At 23.6% G+C, this 21,332-nt stretch overlaps 6 protein-coding genes across 6 annotated transcripts in view; 4 read left to right on the top strand and 2 right to left on the bottom strand. All coding sequences in view use genetic code 6, as the record gives it.

Moving 5' to 3' along the window:
* Window positions 1-716: 716 nt before the first annotated feature.
* On the top strand, window positions 717-3,551 carry TTHERM_00731390 (transmembrane protein, putative; the record flags this gene model as incomplete). Its single annotated transcript, XM_001023636.2, has 4 exons — window positions 717-1,536; window positions 1,600-1,785; window positions 1,884-2,719; window positions 2,781-3,551. 4 exons carry the CDS (start codon window positions 717-719, stop codon window positions 3,549-3,551), a joined length of 2,613 nt encoding a protein of 870 aa, XP_001023636.2.
* Window positions 3,552-5,002: 1,451 nt separating this feature from the next.
* On the bottom strand, window positions 5,003-5,455 carry TTHERM_000731389 (hypothetical protein; the record flags this gene model as incomplete). The annotated part of the gene is made up of 1 exon (XM_012799871.1): window positions 5,003-5,455. One exon carries the CDS (start codon window positions 5,453-5,455, stop codon window positions 5,003-5,005), a length of 453 nt encoding a protein of 150 aa, XP_012655325.1.
* Window positions 5,456-6,969: 1,514 nt separating this feature from the next.
* TTHERM_00731370 (hypothetical protein) lies at window positions 6,970-12,897 on the top strand (the record flags this gene model as incomplete). The annotated part of the gene is made up of 8 exons (XM_001023634.2): window positions 6,970-7,020; window positions 7,180-7,267; window positions 7,448-8,414; window positions 8,467-12,025; window positions 12,178-12,340; window positions 12,391-12,490; window positions 12,542-12,793; window positions 12,855-12,897. 8 exons carry the CDS (start codon window positions 6,970-6,972, stop codon window positions 12,895-12,897), a joined length of 5,223 nt encoding a protein of 1,740 aa, XP_001023634.2.
* A 542-nt stretch (window positions 12,898-13,439) lies between these two features.
* On the top strand, window positions 13,440-15,089 carry TTHERM_000730380 (kinase domain protein; the record flags this gene model as incomplete). The annotated part of the gene is made up of 10 exons (XM_012799870.1): window positions 13,440-13,510; window positions 13,558-13,626; window positions 13,691-13,780; window positions 13,836-13,925; window positions 13,995-14,084; window positions 14,155-14,244; window positions 14,310-14,489; window positions 14,542-14,721; window positions 14,776-14,868; window positions 14,927-15,089. The coding sequence occupies 10 exons, from the start codon at window positions 13,440-13,442 to the stop codon at window positions 15,087-15,089; spliced, it is 1,116 nt and encodes a 371-aa protein (XP_012655324.1).
* Window positions 15,090-15,788: 699 nt separating this feature from the next.
* Window positions 15,789-20,773, top strand: TTHERM_00730370 (hypothetical protein; the record flags this gene model as incomplete). Its single annotated transcript, XM_001023633.3, has 2 exons — window positions 15,789-16,295; window positions 16,445-20,773. The coding sequence occupies exons 1-2, from the start codon at window positions 15,882-15,884 to the stop codon at window positions 20,771-20,773; spliced, it is 4,743 nt and encodes a 1,580-aa protein (XP_001023633.3). The 5' UTR covers window positions 15,789-15,881.
* A 519-nt stretch (window positions 20,774-21,292) lies between these two features.
* TTHERM_000730369 (transmembrane protein, putative) overlaps window positions 21,293-21,332 on the bottom strand; it is a gene marked incomplete at both ends in the record, with an annotated part of 312 nt that continues 272 nt past the window's right edge. Inside the window, one exon of the mRNA XM_012799869.1 lies at window positions 21,293-21,332. This exon is cut by the window's right edge and continues 117 nt beyond it. Within this exon, the coding sequence (XP_012655323.1) occupies window positions 21,293-21,332 (40 nt within the window).

Genomic DNA, 21,332 nt, shown 5'->3' with positions numbered 1-21,332 from the left:
TGATTTTTCTTAGCAAAAGAATATTTAATAAACACTATTTTAATTTAGGATTGTGGTTGATCAGTCAAAATAAAAAGCTTACTTCTGATAAATATCCTTAAATAATCACTTTTTATTTGATATTTTATAAAAAATGTTATTAATAATTAGCAAAATTTATTTGATATTGTTTTGAAGTATATTAAATTAGTAGTAATTAAAAAAAGATTATTTACATTAAAAAATTTACCAAACATACAAATAAAGCTTATCAAACAAACTAAGATAAATTTATCATTTGTAAGATTAAGAACAATTTATAAAATTCCTTTAAAAAATTGAAAAAATGAAGAAAATAAAGTTATAATTCTATCAATACGTATTTGCTCCAATTTGCTTAGCTGTTTTGATAATGCTTATACAAAATTTTATTTTGATATTTATTGCTAATAAGAATGCTTTGTAAATGATGAAAGATTATTTTAATCAGATGGGTTTTGATTACATAAAAAAGTAGAATCAAATTTAGTCTGTATGCATGCAAATTAAGTATGCACAGAATACATAATAAATTGCTATAATAAGATCGCTTTTAACTAAAAACTACAACGATTAAATAAAAATGATATATATTCCTGATATATAAAATTTTGTTAAAATACAAAACAGAGGCATCTTTTAGAATTTAAATTCAACAGAACAAAATAAATAGTTTGTTTGGAATTCTATAAATTAAAATGAAAATAGCCGTAAAGAATGGAGCCAAGCAGAGGAAAACTATCTGCAAGGGATTTATAATATACTTGTATTAATACCTATAATATAAAATTCTGTAAGCTTCTATTCTGTAGACCCTAATAGTAAATTACTAATAGGAAATCCTCTAGCTGTAGAAGTTCCTGAATTCTTAGAATAAAAATATTATAACCCTACAAACTATAACTGGTTTTAAGCTTCATCATAAGAAATAGACTAAAGCTAGGGTCTCTTTATTTTCAATTAACCAGTATGGTACAATGATATTTTAACACCTTTGTGCTCTTAAATAATAAATAAAAGTAACAATATATTTTTAATATAATATTATCAATATCTAAATTTTATATTACCCAATTAACTTAGGCTAAGCCTAGACGTCTATAGCTTGTACTAATTTATATCTTAATAAATACCTTTCATAGATCTAAAATGGTTCCAAAGATACATATCTTTCTAAGGTTTATTCTTATCTAATTTATCCAAACACAAGGTAAGTGATTGCAGTAACAGGTTATTAAGAAAATAATTTGGAAACAGTAGATTCCTTCGAGTTTGGTTCAAATTATTTGGACTCTAACGAATATTAGAATTTTTATGATTAGACAAGCTTTATTACAACAAACAGCAAATATATTTATAAAAATAATGACTATTGTACTTATAAGCAAAGAGAAGAGCCAAAAACAATAGAATTTATTGATGAAAACAATGATGCTCATATTTTAGTTATTAGCAGTATATTCCTGTGTGAAAAAAACTATTAAAATAAGTATAATCTAATAAGAGTTTCGTATATTGGTAAGTATTTTTGCTAACTGGTTTATATTGACATTGAATTAAAAAATTTATTTTTAAAAATAGGAACTGCAATCAATAAAAGCTTACTAAATGACTTTGTTCTCGAAAAAACAACAAATATGTCAATAAACTAAGAGATAAGTCTGCTAATTTCAATAATTCTTTTATTTGGAACTGTGCTTTTTATCTTTTTTATTGGTTTCTATATCACTTAATAGATATTGGAGCCAATAGAAAACTTCACAAAAGGTAAATAAAAGAAAACCCTTTCACATACATACATTCTTTAATTTATATTTTAAAATTTTTAAAATGCTTTATAAATTAAATTTATTTCTATAAACAAGGATTGAAAATATTAGATGCAGAGTCAATTAAGATATTGTATAAAAAAGTATAAAATTAGCATGAAGAAAATTTAAAAGCTGAAGTATATGAGCCCTTAACTGCTTATCATAATCTTATATCGCTTATTAGTGAAGGTAATTAGCTATATTCTGAAGGAAAAACAGAAGAGGCATTTGAACTTTTCAAAAAAAGTTAATAAATTTATAATTACCTTGGAAATTATGAAGGTTGCAGCATTTGTTTACATAACTAAGGAGTTATTATGATAAATTAAAATAAATTACCTGAGGGCATGTAACTGATTAAATAAAGTCTAGATCTTTGCTGGGAAGAAAGATTCCAATTTTAGTAAAAGTATCTAAGCTAGGGAATTTCTGAAGAAGAGATACTCACAGATGAACGCTATTACCATATTTTAATTACCATTTGTAGAAGAACATTTACATTAATTGAGGCTAATTTAATCTTAATCAGATAATTCTAAATGGGAAACCGACTCTAAAAAGTTAATGCTTAAACTATCATCGAGCTTATAAATGATATTATCGATATTCAAAATGTATTATGCAAATTTGGAAAAGTAACAAGCATCCTAATTTATGCAAAAATATAACTATCTTATTTTTACTACTTACAAGATGATTTAGATAAATCCTAGTCAATATGCAATTTTGCCGAAGAAGCATATGATGGGTACTTCCCAAAGCTAAGCTATAATTTAGTCAATAGCTTTCCTTTATGTGTATTACACTAAGCACTATTGGTATAAAAAGGATTGATTTAAGAAAAATTAGGTAATCTATATCAAGCAGCACAGCTCTTCACCATTTCTATTGTAATAAAAATAAATATAAGCTTATTCTTTAAATTAAATTAATTTTATTGAAAAATAAAAGGAAGAAGTTGAAGAGTATAAGCCTGATCTTAAATAAGAAGCTCTTCTTGGTTTACAAAGAATTTTGTCGAAAATTGATTTATAAAATCCTTATATTAATTACTTCTTGTCTGCTTTTTAAGAATCTGTTAAAGAGGTGTACTTTTTAATTGATCTGAGTCTTGGCTATTTTAATTAGGTTATTTAAATGAGAGAGAGGATAATCAAACTTCTTTGTGATCCAGAAGATAGAATATCCTAAATCTCGTTGTCAACTAAACTACAAATTAATTTTCTCAAAATTTCTACCAGTGATGATTACATTAGGTAAAGATCAATCGAACCATTTGATTTTAATGTATCATATTTTTAAGAAGGCTTAAAAAGCATTTACTAAAAGATTTAATAAAGCACAGAGTATATAAATTAAGTACCTAATAATGATTTTGAAACATTTTACCGTGGTAAAAGTATAAATTTTCTGAAGCATCCTAATTTAAATATGAAATAAATAATGATTATTTTTACTGATTTATCTAAATTCATCCTCAATGAAATAAATGATCAAGATTTAAAAGACCTAAGTGAAAACTTTACTATAATTTTAATAGATGTTAGTCACGACTATGTAAATACAGACTAAATGTTTAACAAAATAGTATTGTCTGAAAATCTTAACTACTATCATTACTTCAGTTTTAATAGTATTAATAACACTCTTATAGAATAGTGGAGATATCTCACATAAGAGCAAAATACAAACTTTAAATTCAGTATGGAATTTTTCTAATGAATTAAATAAAAGTTTTGTATTTCAATCAATCTGTTGAATTTTATAAAAAGAAATAAAATTAAATTTAAAATTGTTCTGAAAATTATGTTTAATTTTAACATTTTAACATTTTTCATTTAATTTTTATTTTTATTTTTTTTAAATTGAGATTAATTTTATTTTCAAATCAACTAAAATAAAAAATATTTAAAAATTTAATCTTTCAATTGTTTTAAATTCACATAAAATTGTTTATCATATAAAGCTTAAATTTTAAAAAAGAAAATCGATAACTTAAATTACATAATTATAAATTTTGATTCACTAAATCCATATTTTAACAAAAAAGAATAATTATAATTATACCAGGATATAGTCTATATAAAAAGAAATAAAATTAAATTTAAAATTGTTCTGAAAATTGTGTTTAATTTTAACATTTTTATTTAATTTTTATTTTTTTTTATTTGAGATTAATTTTATTTTCAAATCAACTAAAATAAAAAATATTAAAAAATTTAATTAAATTTTCAATCTTTCAATTGTTTTAAATTCACATAAAATTGTTTACCATATAAAGTTTAAATTTTAAAAAAGAAAATCGAAAACTTAAATTACATAATTATAAATTTTGATTCACTAAATCCATATTTTAACAAAAAAGAATAATTATAATTATATGAGGGTATAGTTTATTCTTAACTATTAATAACTTTGCAATCAAATTTATAATGAATTGAGATCATTAAAATTTAGTTTAGAATAGAAAAATATTTACTTGAAATTAGGAAATAGAACAAAAGGATATTTGATTGTCTGTTAATTTCAATATAAAATATCTATCAATTTTATTAATTTCTATTTTATTTTTTGAAATCCTTTTGAATAAATTTAATAAGTATATAAAATAAGTTTTGTTTAAGTAATCTCTAAAAAATAAAATAAAAAATTATAATAAATTCTAATATTGCTATTAACTTTTAATTGATTTCATTTTTCAAGAGAAAAAAATATAAAATTTCTTATTTTTTGCAAATAATTTATTAATAAATAAATAAATAAACAAAGATTAACAGAAACCAATAAGAAATTTTACATGAATTTTGAATTATTTATTTATTTAAATTATTGTAATTTAATTCAAGTTTTGTTTGAGGAAGATAGATAGATAGATACTCTTCTAGACCAATTAGTCAATTTAATTTGTGTTAATAAAACTATATAAATATTGTGTGATTTTAATTAAATAGTATAATTTTTATATTACTAATGAATAATATATAATTACAAGTTAATCAAAATTGATATCTTAGATAACAAATAATTTAGATATAGAAATAGGTTTTATAAAGCACTAAGTAAGTAATAAATAAGATTATGTAAGACGAGCTTAACAACCCTCTTGTCAAGGAGAATAACTAAGAGGGGATGACTAGAAATGAATCTGGACTTTCTTTCCATATTATTAACTATCATGAAAAAAAAGGGAGTTTCTTAAATGAAATGGAAAATTTATAAGATATTAATAGTAATTAAAATTAAGGAATCCTTAGCACTCCAAACAATCGCAATTAGGCAGATAAAGAGTTAGCGTTTTCATCAGGAAAATAAATTTATATGTAAAAAGATAGCTATACAAATGTTATAAGCATTAGTGAATAGGATGGAGGTAGTGTGAGTAAATTTTAGCAATTGATGGGAAATAAAAAAGGAATTTTTTACATGATTATTGCTAGTATTTGCTTTAGCTTTAGTGCATTCTTTGTAAAGAAAGTTGAAAATAATTAAATCTCAGAATTAGAGTTAATGTTCTACCGTTCACTCTTTATCATATTTTTCCTTTTCATCATCTATAAGCTTTCACAAAGAGACGAACATCCTGACAATGAAATTTAAGAATACAGCAAGAATAATATAACATTCATTCATATGAGTGAAAGAAATTTTGTCAAAATATATTCTATTTTGAATGGAATTATTGTTTTTTCTTATTTTTATGGTATTAAAATGCTACCACTCTACGAAGCTGTTTCACTTCAAAACTGCTCTATGTTTTTTACTGGAATCTTTGGCTGCTTTTCGCTTTTTTAGACTTCTTCTATTAAGTTTTAAGCAAAAGAGCTTATTTGTATTGTATTAATAGGAATTGGTGTATACTTGATAAGTTATCAAGAGTCATTTAAAGCTTCAATGGTTTGTATTATTGGAGGGTCTTTCGTTTCTGCTTTAATTTAAGTAATAATAAGAAGGTATCAAACAAACACTGAGTTTATGAAACTTCTTTTTTACACTTCTTTCATCCAGTTGATAGTCTCACCTATATATATTTTATTCTTTTTGAAATTTCATCATGTAAGCCTTTAAGATATTATCTTGATTGCCATATAAGCATTTTTGTAAATAGCTGGCACAAAATATCTATAAATGAGTTTTATGTCTCTCTCGGATGGAAGATATGTCAATTTCCATGTCTAAGGATAGATAGTTTTTACTTTGATTTTAGGCCACTTCTTTTTGTAAGATAAGTTACAAAGAAATTCTCTGATTGGATGCTTATTTATAGTTGCAAGTAGTATATTAATGATCTTAAAGTTCAAATAATGAAAAATTGTGGTGTTGTAAATAAATAAATAAATCGAAATGATATTAAAATTTCAAACAATAAAACTTAAAATGAATAATCATACTAATAAATTATATAAGTATTCTCTCTTGGCAATAAATAGTTAGACCTTATGATTTAATTCTTATATTTCAGAAGGTATTTATTTTGGCATATTTAGTTATGAATTAAAATTATTAAATGATAATTTATAAACATGTTTTATATTTAGTTCAATTTTACTGATTTTATAAAAGTTTAATATTCATTTAAAAGAAATTTTCAAATTTTAATGCTTGCATTTCTAATAAAAAAATAAATTATTATAGAATTAAATCATTTAATTATTTCTGTAATTAACTAATTATTTATTTATCAATCAATATATTAATTAATTATCAACATTGTTAATTAAATTTATCAGTAGCAAAAAAATAAATATGATTATGGCTTTAAATGATGGAAAAGCAAATTTTAAATTCAAACCATGTTAATTGTGGAATTTTAAAAATTAATGGAATAATAAAAATAATTAATTTATGAAAGGATACGCTATCTTTTTATGAATCAATTGTTATTATTCTTTATATTTAATAAAGTAGTTAGTATCTAAGTATTAAATATTTTCAATTCTATTGATTGTGTTCATTTTGCTATTGTTAAAGTCAATATAATATTTTCAGATGTTTTTTTTAAAGAAAATTAATAAAATAACAAAAAAATTTATAGCAATAATTAGCTGTTTAATTTAATTGAAAAAAAATAAAGATTTATTAATTATTATTGATATCTGCAATTCAAAAATACTCAAATATAATATAATAAATCAACTTAAAAATGGAAAATTTAAATCATCTCAGTGATGATCCATACTTATAGCAAAATTTGGTAAATATTACATGCATCATTTCATATTAAGATTATAATTTAGCTCATTTTTTTAGCTCATCTTTAGTCGACTCATAATTAAAAAAGCTTCTCTATTCATAAAAATATAATATTTACTGAATAAGGTTGTTACTAATTCAATTTATTTTTAATAAAAAGACTATAGAGTTTTTAATTAGCTGGGTAAATTAATTCTAGAATTATCCACATTGCTCCTAAGCTATCGATTTATCAGATTTTTAGAGTGGTATTGATTTAATCATTTTTTTTTCTTTTGAAAGAAATAATTACTTCTGGCATTATTAAAGTTTTACAATTATTTAGTTAGTTAGTTTTAAATAAGAGAAAATAATTTTGCTATTTAAGAACTTATATAAAAAAAATAGGTATTGGTTTTTATACTATTTAAATATAAAATTTAAAATAGGTATCATCTTTTGTGAATTAGTTTATGATGTAGTTCTTTAAAGGAAAGGTGGCTCATTTTTAAGCAAAGTTATTACAAGTAATTTGAATCAATAAAGATGTATTTAGAATATTTCATTGGCACTTTAAGAGATTAATGATCCAAATTTAAACCTCACTCCTCAATAAGTTTATGGAGAAACAGATGCTATTATTTAATTAATTGAGTACTTATAGAGAATAGATAAAAATTAGTCAAATAATGACAAACCTTTATAGTAAAATAACTAACTTTACTAATAAGGTATATAATAATATAAAAAACCTCCCTTACCAAATAAAATGAAGCTTAGTGGAACATATTAAGAAAGTAATAAATACAGCAATGGAAGTACAACAAATAATGCAAACCAATACATTTCTCCTTAATTTGGACTTAAATAAGTAAAGGGATCTAGTGGTGTTGGTGATGAACTTTTAGAACCAGATAATGAAAGTGATGCTGCCTACATGGAGAATCCATATGAAATGGGCCTATCGCAAGATAATGCATATCATTAATCAAATAATAGCTTTCAAAATTAAACTCCTGGTATACAATCTAATAGAAGTAGCTAATAAAATAGCAAGATGATAGAAAATGATTATAAATTAAGACATTAGTAAGAATATATGAATAATGGATAATCATCAAATAGCCATAGGAGCAGCAATTAATAAGCTCAATACGATATAGAAAAATAGGATGAGTTCGGTGATGCTCCCAACAATTAAGTTATAAATGTAGAAAATATTTAAAAAATGTCATAATCACTTAGTGAGTATTTCAAAAAATAAAATAGCACTAAAAATACAAGCAATAATTTTTTCAATATATAAGAAGATGGATATCCTGTTGATGTGGATTCTGTCTAAGAAGGTTAAGCTGGAAATTAAGATCAATAAAATGCTCCTCTTATGTTTTAAAAATCAAGTAATAGCTAAAAAAAGTAAAATTTATTTTTAAAATGTTTTAATTTTATTCAAAAAACTTTAAAAAAGTGATGAATTTGATTAATCAGCAAGAAATACTTCAAGTCAAACAAGATTTTATTAAATGAATAAAATGAGACCAGGATCGAAACCTTTTTAAGAATAGATAATTGAAGTACCGGGAGAAGTTACTCATTAGGAGAAGCTTAAAAACTATTAGTTAGAGAACTAATAAGAAAATGATGAAGATTAACCTCGCTAACTTCCAACAATTGATAACGATTATAGCAATCGTAACAGTTTTTCTTAAGAAGTTCCTCATTTTCCAAATCAAAATAATATTTTTGAAGAAACACAACCTAGAAAATTAAATTCTGTTCCAGTTAGAGAACCTCAAAAATATACACCCACCAAATAAAACTTAATACCAATGACTATGAAAGATATGGCTGCCCTTTAATACCCAAAAAGGTAGCTAGCAAAAAATTAAATTCACTATCAGGATGTAAAAAATATACTCAACAATAAGTATGGGGAAGAAGAGGATTGTGGTATTTAACAAAAATCTAAATTCATAAATGAAGAAAGAGCAACAGTGAATTACTTTAAAAATTAAAAATAACAAAAAGCTGATTCAAATAATACTTAATTATAACCTTAGTAATACAATTCTCACTCATTTAATTGTTCTCCTCAGCATAAGAACAGTTTTATCATAGATAAATTTACTTCAAATAAACACTGCAGCGAATAAAAGATTAAAGAAGCACAAGAATTTTTATAAAAGGATACCAAAGAAGAAAAAGTTAATTTAAAAAAAATTTTATAAGGAGGAGTTAATATTTCCCGAATTTCAAATAAGGGTGATCCTTTATCTGCAACATCAAATGCCATTGTTTTAGATATTGAAATAGAAACAGTTTCAGAAAAAACTAGGGCTAAGCTATTAAACTGGCTAAATGATATTAAATTATTGAAGCAAATACCTAATTTAGACTAGAAATTACACAAAATATGCAAGGATGGTATTATCTTTGCTGATATTATCAATCTAATGGAAGGTAAAAACTAGATCATAAAAGGTTTAGAAAGAAAACCAAAAAAAGAAGCATAAATTACTGCAAATTATTTAAAGATATTTAATTATTTGAAAAATTTTGATAAAATGAATCCTCGATATCTTTCATAATAGTTCCTAATTTAATAAAATGAAAATATTTTTTGGGGGTTTTTAGATGATTTATGGTATTTCTATCATAACAAAATCTCTCCAAATGACATTAGATATAATGGAAATGGAGGTTCAGTAGTTCTTTAATCAAGCAACCATAATACTAGCTAATATTCGATGTTGAATATTAATAAACAAGCTCCATCAGCACAGTAATAGCAAACTTAGCAGCTTTAGCAAGCAAAACTGAATACTAATACGAGTCATCTAAGTAGTAATTTTAATAATAACACCTAATAAACATCGTAAGGTGGCTAGTTAAGCAGTTAGCGAAGATCAAATTCTTAAATACCTCCAAATAATTTAAAGCAAATTCAAGAAGAGGAAGACAGTCATCAACATTCTCAAGTTTAATAGCACTAAGATTTTTTGGGAGATGCAACTTCAAGCTAATATAAAAGGAGATAATATGAAAATTATGAAGACATAATGCATGACAACCATAATGAAGCTAAAAGAAAAAAATCTAATTAGCGTTCTCTCAAAGACAATAATAGTATAATGCAAGGATATACAAACTCAGTAGAATAAAATATAAATGCTTTGCTAACAGATGAGAATATTCCTTTTTATTAAAATTAAAATAATAATTAAGAAACAAGATAATTCTAGCAGCAACAATACAGTAGATAGCAAGGTTTATCTAAATCTCCTTCAAGTCCAAATCCACTAATCGCAACTTTGTAAAATGTTGATGTTGATTTAATTAAAAATTGGTTGAGAGGACTTGGTTTTAGCCATATGCTAAATAAGAGTGAGCGTTAGTAAGAATAATTCATAATGCTAAGAGAAAAGTAATAAGAGATAGTAAATTCTGAAGAATAAAAAAATTAAAGAAAAAATTTTAGAAAAAAAAATATAAATGATAAAATATGGGGAAGCTTTTCTGAAGAAGAAGAGAAGATCATAACTTAAGATCCTTTAAAGAACGGAGTTCTTCTTTGCCTCACTTTGAGTAGAATAGAAATGTGCAGAGTTGACTAACTTTACAGAAAACCCGAAACAATAGAGTAGTGCTATAAAAACTATGATTTAGCTTATCGTAATATTAGAGCAAGAACTGTCTTCGTACCAATTGAATTGTTATGGAGATAGAAAGAAATATTTTAAGGGGAATTATATTCTTTATGGCAGATATGTCATGGTTTGATGCTATCTACTAATAGTATATATGTTTCTACATAACTTGAAGGATAGGAAAATCAAATTCCTAATTAATTTTAAAATTAAATGAATTCATTTAGTAATAATTAACATTAAATGAATCCTTCATACATCCAAAACTACAATTCTTAAAGGTTTAATTATAACACATAAAGTGGATAAGTAAATACATAAAATTTATTCCAAAGCAGCAATAGTAGTATGATACCTACTACGTTCACAAACCATGCATAATAGCATGTCAATCCTCAATAACAGCTATCTCAATTTCCTTTAAATGGCACAGGTAGTATCATGTAAAATGTTTCTTCTAATTAAATGACAGTAAATATGTAACTTCCTTATTCTGAAGAATCTATGTCAAAGCTTAAATCTAATTTGATAGAATGGGTTGAATATTTAGGAATATTTGCGGAATTGAATGTTGAATGTAATGATTTTGTTAGTTTTCTCTCTCTGTGTAAAGATGGAGCCGTTTTGTGTTATATTATGTGTAAAATATTCAACATAAAAATTGTTGGAATAAATCGCAAAGCATGCACTAAAGCTGCAGCACTTTCTAACATTAGAAAGTTTTTGGAGATTTTCAAAAGGACAAAAGAATTGCCTAATATATTCTTCGTAACTGAAGAATCAATTTATGAAATGAAAGAACATTTAATTATATATTTATTAGAAGAATTAATGAGATATTAAGACAATATACCTTCACATTAACCTAATTCTATATTTGAAGAGCCTTATTTAAAAGTATTTCCATAAAAAGAAAATGCATTTGCAGCTAGAGAAAATAGCTACGGTGCTAGAGCTAATAACGCTGAAGCTTCAAACCAATCTACAACAATTTAATAATAAAATAGATCTCATTAAAATCCATACTTTGCAAAAGGTTCAAACAATTTACCTATAGAGGCTAAGCTAAGTGTGCACAACTAAAGCAATCGTGATCTTCTTAAAAACTACAATGAAAATTTCTTAAATTAAAGCTAATAAAATGTAATAGATAATTAGAATTTAGTTAATTCATAAAGATAAAATACTAGCGTATCTCTTGGAGTATTAAATAATAGTAAAAGCCCAACCAATTAAAATAATATGAACTAAGAGAATATGAAAGCTTAAGAATAAAATAAAAATAACTTCCAAATAGATGACCCATATAGCATCTTGCCTTAATCAAAAAGAATAGAAAATTTAGAACTTAACACAATGGCATCACCAACAAACATTTAAGTAATTTCATTATAAAAATTGTTTTATATTCGAATTTCACAAAAATTATCGAAATTAATAAATTTTATATCAGATTTATTAGAGATAAATCATAACTTAAGTTATGATTGTTAAAAAAAACGTTAGAGTGAATTAATTAACTATAAAAAAAGGTATTAAAAAGTATTAATCAGCAGTAATAGCTAACTTAAACTCAAAGGATAGAGCAAGTCGTCTAAAAGAATAAAGTTGCATAAAAAGCAGCATCTTCCCCCATATAAAAAGAAGATGGAGTTTCAATCTACAATGACTTTGGTAGCTCTGATCCTGATTAAGGTATTTAAAAAATATAGAATCATAAATTAACTTACTTTATATATAAATAGATAGCCTTAAAATAAAAAACTGGCTTTCTAGTATAGGATTTGAGGATTTGGCTTACAGTTTAAATTTTAGAGAATAAGTTATATACTAATTTAAAGATGGGTAATATCTTAATTAATTAATTATTTTCCTTTTTTAAATGATCTTTTATAGTACCATTTTAGGAAAAATTCTTGAAAAGTTAGAATCTAAGCCAATAAAAGGAATTAATTTGAATCCAAAGACTAACGCACATTGTAAGTATAATTTAAGTAAGTGCATAGAATTTTTAGAAAAAAAGAGTGATATGACCTAAGATCTACTTTGGGATTAGAATGAATTATTTGAATGTAGCTCAGATTTTATTAAAAAATTTTTACTTGCAATACGTTATGCTTATAGAAAGGCAACCCTTTCTCTTAAACGGTAATTCATTAAATTTACCAAATTTACTTAATTAATTAATTTATTTAATTTTTTTTAAAAGTGCCAATGGATCATCTGTTTACAGCTAAATTTCTTAAAAATGAGAAAAAAATTTTGAAAAATTTATAATAGTAGGAAACGTAAGAATTTCTTTTACTAAAAGGCGAGAGTTTTATTTAATTAAATTATATATATAATAACAATATGCATGTATAAATCAAAATATTTATTTATGTAAATTAGTTTTTAAAATAGAAAATTTAAATAATTTTTAACACTCAATTAAAATTCATCCTATTTTACAGAGTATTTAGGGCACCAAGAGATATTTAAATGCATTTTTATATTTGTTGAATCATTCATATTTTTATTCAAAATTCAAGATAATGCAACAAACGCAAATTTATTGGTCAAGTATTTATTAGGTTTACTTATTATCAAATTCTTTAAAATCTAAATTCCAATATATCACACACACAACATTAATCACTAATTAAATAAATCCGAGAAGATAGATAGATAGCACACAAATAAAAATAAATAAACCCAATAATTTAATAAAGAAAATTAAATAAAAGTAATAAATTGCCATTGAATAAAATCTATTTATCTAAACATTTAAATTTTGCTAATAAGTAAATAAAATATGAGTTTTGAAAAGACTTAATAGCTTAATCTTAGTAAAACAAATTTAGGTCTTTAAAGTATAATTCTCAAGTAAAATAATTTCATTGCTTTAAAAATAATTTATTTTTTTTTTACAGCTAAGAAACTGATTATGAAGCTACATTCAAGCATGAATACAATCAAGAAAATCTCCTATTGCATTTATAGTATTTATTTGAAAATTGACTTAAAAACATCAAGGTATTTACTTAATGGATTTCAATTTAAAAGGGGATTTGAAATAGGAAACGAAGGGGCTGAAAAAGTTGGAATATATCTATCAAAATTAGTTAATTTGACTCATTTGCACATTTATTTTGAGTAATATATCATAATAGAAAAAATTTAGATTCAATATAAATGTAATTTAAAATAGGAAAAATTAACTAGGATCAGAAGGAGCAAGTCATATAGGAAGAGCGTTAAAGTAGCTCGAAAAAGTGAAATAAATGCAGCTTGATATTGGGTATGACTATATATATTAAATTAACAAAAAAGTGAAAAGGTTAATATTTAAATTTAATGAAAAAATTAGTATAAATAATATAGAGTGTGATGGATTAGAAAGCATAGCTGATGGCATTAAAAAATAAGTTAATCTAACATAATTATAACTTAATATAAGGTAATAATAAAATTCATTTATTTTAAATTTAGGAATAATGAAAGAATACTTAACATATTTTTTATACTAGATTTAATAAGATAAAGAGAGTTGGAACTAAATGCTTATCAGATTCTTTAAAATGTCTAACTTAGTTAAAATAATTACATATTGTTATTGAGTAATCAATTAAGCATAATTTGTATTCAAAAATATATTTTTTTTTTGCTTATTATTGTCATATAGAGGTAACAGAATAAGAGATGAAGGATTGTGCCATATTGGAAATGCTATTGCCCAGCTACCTAATTTAGAATAACTCTATCTAGATGTTTCTGCAAATTCTATAAAAAGTGAAGGGGCAAAAAGATTTGCTTAAGAACTATAAAAATGTTCTAAGTTAAAAAGCTTGTTCTTAGAGTTTTTGTAAGAAAAATAAATATTTTAATTTAATTTAATTAAAAATGTTATTGAAAAGCTGGAATAAAATGGGAGATGAAGGAATTTAAGATTTATTTTTAGCTCTCAAGAATATGAAAGAACTATATGATTTACATATTTCACTGAAAAGAAACAGCATTACTGATAAGGGAGTAATCACTATAGCGGCACTCTTACCTTACTTAAAAAATACTGTCAAATTCAGTTTAAATTTAGAGTACTAATATTTTTATTTTATTTAGAAATCTCATAATTTTTTTTTTTTTCAAAGTGTTAATTAGATATCGTTTGAAGGATAGGAACTTTTGGGTTAAAGACTTGGATATATGAGAAAGTTAACAGATTTATATTTGGATATGCAAGGGTATTTACAATTAAAATTAATACCAATTTAAAAATTTTTTATTTTAAATAACAAAAAGCTAACAAGAAATGTATTTAGCTTCACTCACTTTCTGTTTCTTAGGTTTCTTGTTGCAAGCAAGAAAGCATGAAATCAGAAGGCTTTTTATATTTGATAAAGTTTATGGAGGAATATAATTCAAATATAAAAATGATATTTTAATAGACTTCTTTAATGAATGAATGAAGGAATAGCTAACTAAATAATAAAAATTAGTTGGCATTCTAAGTTTTTCTATAAAAAACCTATATAATTTTATTCAATTATTTACAATTTTTAATTAAAAAAATTTAAATCCAGCCAGATTTTATTTCAAAGAAGTTAATAAACAAGTATATAAACTTATAAATAAATAGTTAATGTTTTTTATTTTTGCAACAAAAAGTATTTAAGTTATATATATTTTATATGTATTATTATGACCTCAATATAAACTTTACTATATTTATTTAGTTATTCTTTTAAAAATTAATAATTTTTTTTATAAATATTAAGTTTAATGTAACAACAGATATAAATAGTGTCAGTAGAAATATAAAAAACTCTTTGGAATACAATTTAGTGTAAATAATAAAAAACATAATTCCATCAATTTATTATATGTGGAATGAACATTACCTTATGTTGAATAGTGTGTGAATATAAAAAAATACTAATAGAAAATCTATCAAAAAATATGATATACTTTTTAACTGATGATTTATATTTTTTAATAAATATTTTATATGAAAAATAAATTAGATAGAAGTTAAAACCAATGATTATAAAGGAGGGATTGATTGATTTTGAACTAAAAGTTAAAAATTAACAAAAAGAAAGAAATCCGTTTGAATGGAAATTTAACCAATACATTATTAAATTAAAAACAAAAATATTGTTAAAGGCTTATCATTAAGAAGAAAGAATATTGGTTTTTATTTATTAATTTAAAAGAAAAAACTACATCTACCTTTTTTATATATTTTAATACAAAAATGGATACTTTTAAAGGTAGCAATGATTTAAAGGGAATTACATAAGTTGTCAAAAGTGGCAAAAGAAGTGAGCTATTTTAAAATGCTAATAGCAGTGATTTAATTTAGGATTTATATTCTTTTTATGAGTAAAGGCTTTCTGCATAAATGAGTTTATTGTATTAAAAAATAATCAATGACGAATTGATTACAACTCTAAGTGAGAGCTAAACTTCAAGCGAGTTCATAGAAGAAAGAATCAAAGAAATAATTGAAAATTAATTATTTTAAGAAAAAGAGTAAGTTATTTCTAAGCTTGCGAGCGATAATTAGGCCTTTTAACTCAAGATAGAATAACTTGAGATAGATAATTAAACATTAGCCTCTTCCATTTAGTCAGTACATAACCAAGTCAATAACCTAAACTATGAAGGAGTAAATAAAATATTATAAATTCTTTTTTCTTTAATTTAGATTTTAACTTGGAATTATATTTCAAAATAATAATTATCAAATTCACCTCAAAAATATTTTATTTTTATAGCTTTCATTTAATAAGTTTATATTATTGTTAAAATTATTAGAATTTAATAGCTTTACAGGATAAGCTAAAGAAGAATACACTAGAGCTTAATGAGAAAGATGCAAGAATAGAGTAACTTTTAGATAAGATTACTAGGCAAGAAGGATAGTTGCAGGAAAAAGAAAATTTAATTCAATAGAAAGACATTGATAAATAGAGAGTAGAACTATAATTACAGACAGAAAGAAATAAATTAACTCATGTAGACTAGCTTTAAGGAGTTGAAGAAGTAGAAAAAAAAAATTTATAGCAAAAATACGATGAATTATTATCTAAATACGATAAACTAAATGAAGAATTTAATGGTATTCGTTTGAGGTATGAATAAATTGGAGTTGAACGTATTAATGAATAAGAATAATATAAGCTGCTTATTGATTAAATCAAAGTTAAATGCAAAGATAAGACTCATAACTTGAAGATCAAATATAAATAATACAAGGATATGTCAAGAAATTTTTAAGAAAAGCTCATTTAAAATGAAACAGAATTTTCGAACAAAAACTTGCAAGTCAATGAAATGAAAATAAAAGTTTAAGAATCCAGCAGAGCAATTATAGAATATTAAAGATAAATTGCTGATTTGTAAGCTGAAATGAAGCAAATTTTGGAGAAATTGTAAATGTAAACTGATGAAGTGGAGCGATTGAAAAAGCTCTAATAAGAAACTATTGACACTTTACAAAATAAAATAGAGTTCAATGAAAAATCTCTGAGAGATAATCTAGAAGAATCATAAAGAATTATTGCTAATTAATAAGTTGATATTCAATACAAAAATAGATAAATTGCTGAACTAAGTTAAAAACTAACACAAAGTATCACTGATCATGCAAAACAATTACAATTGCTTGCAAAAGAAGCTGATGCTCAGAGAGACGATATACAACAAGAACTAATAGCTAATTCTAATGCTTTGGAGAATGATATTTAAGATTTAAAAAGCTAATTGACAAGGATATAAAACGAAAATACAGTTCTTCATGATGAGAATAAAAAATTGTTTTATGACTCCCACTCTAAAGAAAATCGCATCAAGGAGTTAGAAGGCTAGATAAAGTAAAATCAGTCAAAAATTAATGACTTACAATAAAAATTAGAAGATTTAAATAAATTGAGTAACCATTTAGATGAATAAAATAGATCTCTTGATGCTTAGAATTAGTAATTTTTTAATGATAATAAAGCCTTAATTGCATAAACAGAAGAGTAAGAGAAGGCTATTTAAAATCTCAAAGATTTAGAAACTTTGCATATTTAATTATAGGAAAAATTGAAATTAATAGAGTCTGAAAAAGCTAGCTTAGCTTAGACAGCTCAATAGCACATAGAAGAGAGTGAAAAATATAAAAATTAGTTATTTGAATTATAGTAAGGATAAGAAAAAGAAAAAAGATATGCATTAGATGGGTAGATGCGTTTAAAAGAAAATGAAGTTTCTTTAAAAATTGAGGTTGAGCGCCAATAAAGCGAAATTAAACACAACTAGCTTTTATTTGAAGAAAAGCTTTCAACCAAGCAAAAAGAAATTGAATTTATATAAATTTAATTAAATTCTACAACATCTGAAAAGGTGAAATGCTTGGAAACTTTGAGTGAACTTACTAAAAAATATGAATAATAAAAAGAAAAACTAAAGGATCTTTAAGAATAAAAAATATAATTGGAAGCAAAAATAAACAATTTAGAGGCTCTTTTACAAGAAAAGAATAACGCTTTTGAAAAGACATCTATTTAAATTGACCTCCTTACTTAAGAATCCTAAACAATTAAAGAATAATACAATTAAAAAGTAAGATAGATTTCTCTTTAGGAAGAAAATATTTCTCAATATGCCAAGGATAACTAAAAGCTAAATAATGAGCTCAAAGATCTATTACAAGAAAAAAATAACGTAGAAAAAAAACTTTTGTTAGATTTACAGTAAAAAACAAGTGAAGTCGCCTAATTATAATAATAAATTAAAGCAACATAGAAATAACTTTAATTCGAAGCACAGTAACACAATCTTTAGGTTGAAAGAGAAAAATTATATATGGAATAGTAATTAAAAACATTTGAACAAAAATGCTAAGAACTCTAGTAAAATTTAATTTAAAAAGAAGAGGAATAAGAGGAATTTATTGAATAGCTTACTGAAAAGGAAACTATGTTGAATGAATAAAGAAATTAAATTGAAGAATTAAAACTTTAATTTTAAAAGGAGGAGGATTCATTAAATTCAGAAATTTTGTAACTCTAAGATAGCTTGAAATAAAAAGAGAAATAGTATCATATTTACTAAAAATAATAGAAAGAATATACTCAAGACAAGCTCAAAGGAGTCTTAAGCAGTCTGGCAGAAGCTAGATAAGACCTAACCATTTTTTAGTCAAAATGCAATTCTGAAATAAATGATACTCATAGTAGAACTCTCTAATATTTCCAAGATATTATGCAGTTTAGTAGAGAATAGAAATCTAAACTTAAAGTTTAGTATGATAATGAAATGGAAAAATATTAAGAAAATATATCTACCAAATTTGAAACTTAGCTTGATAAAGAAAGATTAATCATGCGTGAAAGAGAATCACATTTCAATAAGTAGATTTCTCTGCTTGAGCAGAAAGTATTAGAATAAAACACTAGATTTTAGGAAGAAAAGTAAAAATATTAGCAAGAAATAAACTCACTGGAAGAAAGAAATATAACTGAAAAAATTTAGCTTAATAATGAAATTATTCAATTAAAAAACTAGTTACTTAAAGTAGAGTCGAGATCAGCTCGTTCAGTGGAAAAAAACTAAAAATAATTAGAGATGGTGAATTAAAATGCTTAGAAAAGCCAAGTTATGTATGCTAACATGATATCTGACATCAAAAATAAATTAGAAGAATCAGAAAAAAAGGAGCTCTAAGTTCTTAATGAAACAAGAAGTAAAATTCATAACATGAAAGCTCATCTTTAGCAAATTGAATTAGAGGATTCAAATGAATAGTTAGCTCATTCTACATCTTCTACTTCTTCTATGAATAAGTAAAATAGCAACAATGATGGTAGAAGCAGCAATAATCTCAATAACACCAATAATATTAATATTGATAGTCTATAAAATAATACCCTATTGCAAACTTAAAGAACTGCTAGATTAGCTCTTTAAAAAGAATATGAAAAAACAATGAAGAATTTTTAAAAACAGGAGATACCAGTATCAGGTAACTCTTCAAATAAAAGTAATAATAGTTTGCAACTCTCAAATTCATAAAATAATATTTCTATTAGAGGATAAAGCAAGAGTATGTAAACAAATAATTTTGTTGATGGAATAAATTATACACTAGGATCAACTTCCAAATATTAGAAATCCCCTTAGCAAATAACAAATAGCAAAATGTCTTCTTAATCTAACAGAAATAGATCTTCCACGAATCATTAATCCCCTTATGAGTCTCCAAATTAAAGTTAGAAATAATCATAAAGATCAAAAAGCAAGAACATATAAAAGAATCAAAATGAAAAATTAATAAACTCTTCCACAAACTCACCATATAAAAGAAATTCTTAAGTCGAAGAAAGTAAATTCACTCATCGTTAGCTTAATAATCCAAGTATATTTGCAAATAACAAAAATGAGAAGCAAGGTAAAGATGAATCAGTTAACTACTACTTTAATAATGGATTAAAGCAATAAAGCCCTTTACTTAACTATTAACGCAATGATACTTATAACTGTGATACTATATCTCCTTTTAATTAAGATAATAATAGTAATATTTTTGCTTATTCTCCAGATACAACTCATAAATAAAATGTTTAAGCTCATATCGATTCAGTGAAAAATAGTTAAAAGTCGTATGCAAAGAAGGAGTATTCACGTTAAAATACTCCTACTTACCTTTCTACTCTAGCTGAAAAATCTTTACAGGAGTTAAAGTTAGAAATTCTTAAGTAGAAACATAGATTAACTATCTCTAGAAATAATTCTTAAGACATCCCATCACCAATTAATAATTAAAATTCTTCTCACATACAAATTAAAACAGAATAAAATAACATACATAAATCTTAACTTTAAAAAAGTAAGGCAGATCACTTTAATTAAAATTCTTCATAGAATGAGCAAGAAGCTAGTAATGCTACCTATTAAAACAATTAAAGCAGCATGAGCTAAAAGTCGTCAATTCCAGTTAGAAAAAATTTAATGAATTTCACTCATTATAAGTTTGCTTCACCTTCTCCAAACAAAGTAATTTTATAAAAATAATAAAAATTACTTTAGTCATAATCTCAACCATAGAGCTAAAGCTCAAAGTCAAAACATGGATAGCCTTTAGATATTTAAGACCTTTGATAATGGTTTGCTAACTATCTAGCTAACCAACCAAATATTAAAAATATTTCGAATTAATTAATATATTTTATATATAATAATGAACAATTTGTATTGTCTCTCACAATATTATTTTTCTTTACGCTCACTAGCACAATTATTTTTCAATTATATTTATATAAGAAATTTAAACATAAAATATATTTTAAAATTATAAATTATTTCAAATTTAAGTAATTTTTCTAATAAAATAATAAAAATAAGTTTTAATTTAATTTGAAAAATATTTAAATCTATTTTTTTATCAATTAACATTTTATATTTTTATTTCATTTAAAATTATATAGAATAAAAATACAAAATTAATTCCTTTTTATAAAAATTGTCATTAAAAATCTTAATTATTATCATTTTTCAACTTTTTTATTATAAATTAGCAAACTTATTGTATTAATTTTTTATACTCACTATAAAAATTATTTTTCAATTATATTTATTAGAAATTTAAAAATAAAATATATTTTAAAATTATAAATTATTTCAAATTTAAGGAATTTTTCTAAAAAAATAATAAAAATAA

This window comes from Tetrahymena thermophila (genome assembly GCF_000189635.1).
Source record: "Tetrahymena thermophila SB210 genomic scaffold scf_8254417, whole genome shotgun sequence".
Taxonomy (NCBI): domain Eukaryota; phylum Ciliophora; class Oligohymenophorea; order Hymenostomatida; family Tetrahymenidae; genus Tetrahymena; species Tetrahymena thermophila.
The sequence above is the reverse complement of the archived record's forward strand: the minus strand, read 5'-3'. Positions and strand labels throughout refer to the sequence as shown.